Source organism: Borostomias antarcticus (genome assembly GCF_949987555.1).
Source record: "Borostomias antarcticus genome assembly, chromosome: 13".
Classification (NCBI taxonomy): Eukaryota; Metazoa; Chordata; class Actinopteri; order Stomiiformes; family Stomiidae; genus Borostomias; species Borostomias antarcticus.
In genome coordinates, this window is record NC_140246.1 from 1,530,159 (window position 1) to 1,537,658 (window position 7,500).

Below are 7,500 nucleotides of genomic sequence, written 5' to 3' on the forward strand. Positions count from 1 at the left end.
AGAGAGGGAGAGAGAGAGAGAGAGAGAGAGAGGGAGAGAGAGAGGGGGGGAAAGAGAGAGAGAGAGAGAGAGAGAGAGAGAGGAAGACAGAGAGAGAAAGAGAGATAGGGGGTTAAGCACATGAGGTGATGAGAAATGTGTTTGATCTGAATTAAGGAGAATGGGGGCGCAAAACAAGGTGAGAGAGAACGAGAGAGAGAGAATGAGAGAGAGAGAGAGAGAGAGAGAGAGAGAGGGAGGGGGAGAGAGAGAGACTCAGGGGACGGAAGGAGGAGAGGAAGTACTAGAACCCAGTAGAGGACTGAGAAATGGAACAAGTGATTGGCAGAGAGGAGGGAGTGGAGGAGGGGGGAGAGCAGGAGGAAATATGAAACTGACAACATAGACAGAAGCGCTGGTGAGGTTTACAATGAGAGAGAGAGATACACACCGAGAGGGCGGGAGAGAGCGAGAGAGAAATAGAGACACAGAGAGAGATAGAGTAATAGAGAGGTAGAGCGAATATGACAGCAGTATAGAGATAGTGAGACAGTAATTAGTCCAGACTGTCATAGTCACAGGTGAGAGAGGGAGACGGGGAGAGAGATGAAGACAGAAAGAGAGATTATGAAGAGATATAATTGTACAGTCTGTTGTGGTAACCAGTGCTGAACCCCTCCTGTATGAGAATGGTACAGTCGGTCTGTTGTGGTACCCAGTGCTGAACCCCTCCTGTATGAGAATGGTACAGTCTGTCTGTTGTGGTACCCAGCGCAGACCCCCTCCTGTAAGACAATGGTACAGTCGGTCTGTTGTGGTACCCAGGGCTGAACCCCTCCTGTATGAGAATGGTACAGTCTGTCTGTTGTGGTACCCAGTGCTGAACCCTTCCTGTATGAGAATGGTACAGTCGGTCTGTTGTGGTACCCAGGGCTGAACCCCTCCTGTATGAGAATGGTACAGTCGGTCTGTTGTGGTACCCAGTGCTGAACCCTTCCTGTATGAGAATGGTACAGTCGGTCTGTTATGTTACCCAGGGCTGAACCTGTATGAGAGACTCAGAGTCTGTGCTGGTGAAAAGCAGCACAATACAGCCGTAATGGAAACACTGTCCTGTTTGTGTGGACTTGTTTCTTTCACTAGTAGCTGGTGAGTGTGTTTATGCTGACTAGACTGTCTGTCTGTGTGTGTGTGTGTGTGTGTGTGTGTGTCTCAGAGAGAGAGAGAAAGAAGAAAGAGAGAGAGATTGCAACTACACAAAAGACCATACTGTAGCTGAGCACACACACTGATTGCACAACAAGAAACATACATTTTCCTTTCACACATTTTTCTCAATCCAATTCAATAAAAACAGTTACTGTAAATTAAATAGAAGTCCACTGAGAAATGCATACATGCATGAGCAAACACACACACACACACACACACACACACACACACACACACACACACACACACACACACACACACACACACACACACACACACACACACACACACAGTGAGATATTTACATGGGAGATGGGGAGGGCTCCAGATGTCTGATGCAATCGTGTTGCTTTTTCCTATCCTGGAGCTGACTTCCTGAGTTTTATTAAAACCTACAGACCAATATCAGAGGTGTCAGTTATCCTGGAGATGAAAGCCCGTAGCCTATAGATGGCTTGCCTGCTCGTACCCAAGGCTCCATTCATCATGCTCTGCTTGGTGCCTCAGGCGCTACGCTAAAGCTAATGCTAGGCTAACAAAGTGCTTTCCTATGGTGTCCTGTTGAGCTGTGATCAATGTTCTGCCAAGGCTCAGCTCAGGCCGGGGTCCATGTTGATTTGTTAAGTGAGCTGGGAATTCTGAAATGTGAAGGTTATGTTCAGAATACAGAAAGAGTACTGGTGCAATATGTCTAGAAAAAGCCTGTTATTGTTAAGCAACCTGCTAGCCATTTCTGCCCTGTGCGGTAGCTCTGTATACTGTAGCTTATGGTCAGGCCTATTTTAAAGTACATGTACTGTCCTGTAGCATCATGCTACTGTAACAGGAAAACTATTAAAATGTACTGTAGCATCATGCTAATGGGTAGACCATTAACACATACTGTAGTATCATGCTAACAGGTAAACCATTAAGATGTACTGTAGTATCATGTTAACAGGTAAACCATTAAGATAAGATATACTTCAATAATCCCTGTGGGGGAAATTTGGGGTTTCAGCAGTGGAAAGGGTACAGTAGCAATGGGAAAGGACAGTGGAATAGATAGATAGATTATATACATAATAGATCAAGTTAAATAACAAGGAACAATTCGATATCATGGATTCACACTTTCTGCTTTCCGTAAGTGATATACTGTATCACCTGCAGGCAGCACATACCCGTCTCCATGACGATGGCCTGACGACGGATGCTGTATGTGTGCGCTGGTTTTTCCTGCCTCAAAATGAGGCGGAGCTGGTACCTGAAGCGGGAAATTTTGGGCATCAAATGCTTCATTTCCTGCATTCTGGTGAATTTTCTATGCACTAATGTGTGCTTTATTAGCTTAACTGCCTAACTTTATTAGCCTACATTATCCAATTTCATTGTGTTTATTTATTTTTAAATAATAAACAGCTTAGAACATGTGTGACTATAATGCTCTGTAACCTACAGGCCAAACAGAAGACTAGCGGTTTTATGTCAACGAATGGAGAAGAGGCTCCACACTTACTAACATGAGCTTGATAACTTCAGCTCAATGAAGTCAAGAACTGTCCCAGTCCAACCCCTGTGTTTCTGCCACCCTCCTAAGTCAAAATATGGCTGTTTAGGCATTTAAGTCATGGTAGGAAATCAGCTACCGCAAACAACACCACATGTGAGTAACTAACGAATCGTCTAAATGGAAAAAAGGTTGGACCAAAACAATTATGTGCACTTGCACGAATGCTCCCAATTATATTTTGAGGTCGAGAGAGATTGAAATTTTACAACATGAATCACTGGAAAAAAAAAAAGAATTTAATTGTTTAATTATTTAATGTGTTCAGGCTGGCAGGTCTTTGTGTTTTAATGTGTTCAGGCTGGCAGGTCTTTGTGTTTTTATGTGTTCAGGTCTTTGTGTTTTAATGTGTTCAGGCTGGCAGGTCTTTGTGTTTTTATGTGTTCAGGTCTTTGTGTTTTTATGTGTTCAGGCTGGCAGGTCTTTGTGTTTTTATATGTTCAGGCAGGCAGGTCTTTGTGTTTTTATGTGTTCAGGTCTTTGTGTTTTAATGTGTTCAGGCTGGCAGGTCTTTGTGTTTTAATGTGTTCAGGCTGGCAGGTCTTTGTGGGGGTTTTTTGTTGAGAGCTGGAGGCAACACAAAATTTTATGGAGGCGGCCGCCTCGTAATTTACTATGCAGGAAAAACCCTGTGTGTGTGTGTGTGTGTGTGTGTGTGTGTGTGTGTGTGTGTGTGTGTGTGTGTGTGTGTGGAGTGCATGGGGGGAATACTGTAGCAGCACATCTGGGCAGCCTCATTCCCAGTGCTGATTTAAAGGTTTTCAATGGAGGCTCTGGGCCAGCCAATGTTAAAGGTTATCAATGGAGAGTCCTAATGGAGGCCCCTGGCTAGCCATGTTCATTAACCTTTCAATTAGCCCATTCCTCTGGCCCTGAACACAGGAGAGACTCTCCTCTGGCCCTGAACACAGCAGAGACTCTCCTCTGGCCCTGAACACAGGAGAGACTCTCCTCTGGCCCTCAACATAGGAGAGACTCTCCTCTGGCCCTCAACATAGGAGAGACTCTCCTCTGGCCCTGAACACAGGAGAGACTCTCCTCTGGCCCTGAACACAGGAGAGACTCTCCTCTGGCCCTGAACACAGGAGAGACTCTCCTCTGGCCCTGAACACAGGAGAGACTCTCCTCTGGCCCTGAACACAGGAGAGACTCTCCTCTGGCCCTGAACACAGGAGAGACTCTCCTCTGGCCCTCAACACAGGAGAGACTCTCCTCTGGCCCTGAACACAGGAGAGACTCTCCTCTGGCCCTGAACACAGGAGAGACTCTCCTCTGGCCCTGAACACAGGAGAGACTCTCCTCTGGCCCTGAACACTGAAAAGCGCGTTCTGTTGCCTCTGTGTATGATATGTGCTATACAAATAAAGTTTGATTTGATTTGAACCTTACAGCACATTCAACTCTGTGGGGCTCTGATCATCGAGTGGTCGTCAGGGTACGACTAAGCTTCAGGTCCCCCGAGCCGAGCGCCAAGATCCGGTACGACTGGAAGGCGTTCTCGCCCAGCCCTGGCCTTCAAGCCAGGTACACGGTGGAGGGGAGAATATCGCTTTCAGCTGCTGGGCGAGGAGGAGGAGCCTACGGCAAAGTACAGGTGGTTTGTTGCTGCGAATGTGGAGGCGACCGGGATGTGTGTGCCGGCGATGGAGAAGAACGGAGTCTCCCTGGGGTCCAGGCATCGGGGGGTTGCGGTGGCGTGTGTGGAAAAAGTGAAGGATGCACACTGAAGCTTCGAGCGAGCGCCTGTGGTATCTTCATTTCTTAACTTTTGGGCGAAAAGAAAGTACTTCAGGAGAAAAATGCGGTCAAATCAACAATTTATTGAGCACGCCACACAGGTCAAATCTTCGGCAATACTACGGTTCTTTTACGAGGTAGCGAGCTTATATCTTGGCTTCAGGCCAAGTATCACATGACAAACAAATTTGCATACAAGGGATGTACATTTAACACAGATCTGATCAACTAGTCTTGTAATTGGTCAACAGGTCCCTGAGCTCTGCCCCCCTCCGGACATTGGGGCAATAAAGGATTCTTCCTGTGTCCTCCTAAGATCACGTTTCAACTGTAGACTCCCGAGGTGTTATCTTTATTGACCCAGAGGACAAAGGAATGTTTACTCAGGACAGGGCCTCTGTTGTAATCTACATGTTAAACTACTTATAATAACAAAGTTCTACCTAAAGTGAAGTTTATTCATTATTATTAGTAAATTGATTACTACATGAGAGTAATACAAATGTATTGATGTAATACAGTATAATACAGTATAAAAATATACTACACGCCAACAGAGCCGACAGAGAATTGAGAAAAGGTATGGAACGAGGCCAAGCAGCTACTCTCCGACACCTACGATAGGAAGAAAGGGGAGGAGCTGATGGAGAGGGTGCAGAGTGGAGGCAGCACTTGGCGAACAAGCGCTGTCCTGTAACATCTCACCCCTCAGCCAGCGTTACATAACCTCTGTTCTGTAACATCCAGTCCTCTCAGCCAGCGTTACATAACCTCTGTCCTGTAACATCTCACCCCTCAGCCAGCGTTACATAACCTCTGTCCTGTAACATCTCACCCCTCAGCCAGCGTTACATAACCTCTGTTCTGTAACATCTCACCCCACAGCCAGCGTTACATAACCTCTGTTCTGTAACATCTCACCCCTCAGCCAGCGTTACATAATCTCTGTTCTGTAACATCCAGTCCTCTCAGCCAGCGTTACATAACCTCGGTTCTGTAACATCCAGTCCTCTCAGCCAGAGTTACATAACCTCTGTTCTGTAACATCTCACCCCTCAGCCAGCGTTACATAACCTCTGTTCTGTAACATCCAGTCCTCTCAGCCAGCGTTACATAACCTCTGTTCTGTAACATCCAGTCCTCTCAGCCAGCGTTACATAACCTCTGTTCTGTAACATCTCACCCCTCAGCCAGCGTTACATAACCTCTGTCCTGTAACATCTCACCCCTCTGCCAGCATTACATAACATCTGTTCTGTAACATCCAGTCCTCTCAGCCAGCGTTACATAACCTCTGTTCTGTAACATCTCACCCCTCAGCCAGAGTTACGTAACCTCTGTAACATCCTGAGCACCAATATGAACCTGCAGCCATATACTCAGCTACTGTATATAAATAGGCCTACTCTACCAGCAGCCCACACAGGCGGCTGCCTCCCATCTCTTGGGGGCGGCCGAGGCTGGATTGACGTCGGGTTTTGCGCTTGGCGGAGAGTCGCTCAGGGGTTTTGGAGAGAGAGAGGCAGGGGAGGAGGGAGGCGGAGGAGGAAGGAGACCTTTTATGGTCGTCTGGAAAACGCTTCCTCTCTTTCGTTTGCTCTTCGCTCCCTTTCTCTCATCCGCTCTCCTCCTTCACCCCTCCCCCTTTCGATGTCAGTCTCATTCTATAATCTCCCTCTCTCTCTCTCTCTCTCTCTCTGTAAATCACTGTATGTATCCACGTCTAAATGTAAACTAAGCCAGCTCAAACATAACCATGAGATCACCATGTGCTGGCTGTTGCCATGGCAACAACACAATGGACCTTATGAAGTTAATAAGAAGAGAGCAGGAGACGAGAGGAGAGAAGAAGATAGGAGAGGAGTGGAGTGTGTGTGTGTGTGTGTGTGTGTGTGTGAGTGAGAGTGTGGGCTGGATGTGTGTGTGTGTGTGTGTGTGTGTGTGTGTGGGGGTGAAGTTAACAGGTGACAGACTAAACCCAGGAGCTAAACATGCGTCACCCCGCAGTCGTCACTATGGCTGCCACCTCGCCATGACAACAGGGATTTCACCGCCACAGGAACACACGTCCAACCCACGCACGCACGCACACACACACACGCGCACACGCACGCACACGCACACGCACACGCACACGCACACACACACACACACATACACACACACACACACACACACATACACACACACACAAACGTCCAGCCCACACATCCAGCCAGGCACCTGGGTCGACACAGGAAGTGACACACAGGAAGTGGAGGCCGAATTAAGCATTCAGATTCTCGTTGACATAGATTGTTTATGTTTTTGCGGGAAACAAAACACATGGAGGATGAAAACAAAAATAAAGACAACAAGAGAGGGAGAGAGAGAGAGAGAGAGAGAGGGAGAGAGAGAGAGGGAGAGAGACTAAGAGTGTATATGTATGTGTGTGTATGTGTACAGACCAGCGTTTCTTTGAACCAGCCATCCAGACCAGCGTATCTATGGCTGAGACAGACAGATGCAGTGTCAGAAACACCAGACTGAATCTATTTAACATTCCATCCCGTCCCTTAAATGGACGAGGACAGGGGACAGAGTTAGAAAGATGGGATGAGGAATAAAGGATGAGGAGTAAGGGATGAGGGGTATAGAGAGGTAGGTCGATGGAAAGGCCAGCTGCCGTAGAGACAGGTGGAAACAACCCCCCACCCACCCCCCCCCCAAAAAAGGCCACATAAACTTGAAACTAGAAACGTCACCATCTCTTGACGTGACACTGTTCTGCCGCTGGGGACCCCAGCAGGACCTTGAGAGGGGGGCTGGGAGGCTACGCTCGCCCCCCCGGGGGGCTGGACCGTGCCGGGGAACCGTACCTGTGAGCTGGCAGTCGTGGCTGGAGCCGGCCGAGTCGTTGTTGGGGCTGCAGGGGGCGCTGGCGGGGGGGCTGGTGCCGAAGCTGGCGTACCCCAGGGAGGAGCTCACCTCGGAGGGCTCGCAGCTGTGGTTGACCGGCCGCTGGACGTCCAGGGACGAGGAGA

The 7,500-nt window shown here is 48.1% G+C and overlaps 1 protein-coding gene across 1 annotated transcript in view; it reads right to left on the reverse strand.

The window, feature by feature from the left end:
* Positions 1-7,500, reverse strand: part of anks1b (ankyrin repeat and sterile alpha motif domain containing 1B) — a gene marked incomplete at both ends in the record, with an annotated part of 173,456 nt that overhangs the window by 31,264 nt on the left and 134,692 nt on the right. Inside the window, one exon of the mRNA XM_084447668.1 lies at positions 7,336-7,500. This exon is cut by the window's right edge and continues 19 nt beyond it. Coding sequence (XP_084303794.1) covers positions 7,336-7,500 — 165 coding nt within the window. The remainder of the gene's footprint in view (positions 1-7,335) is intronic.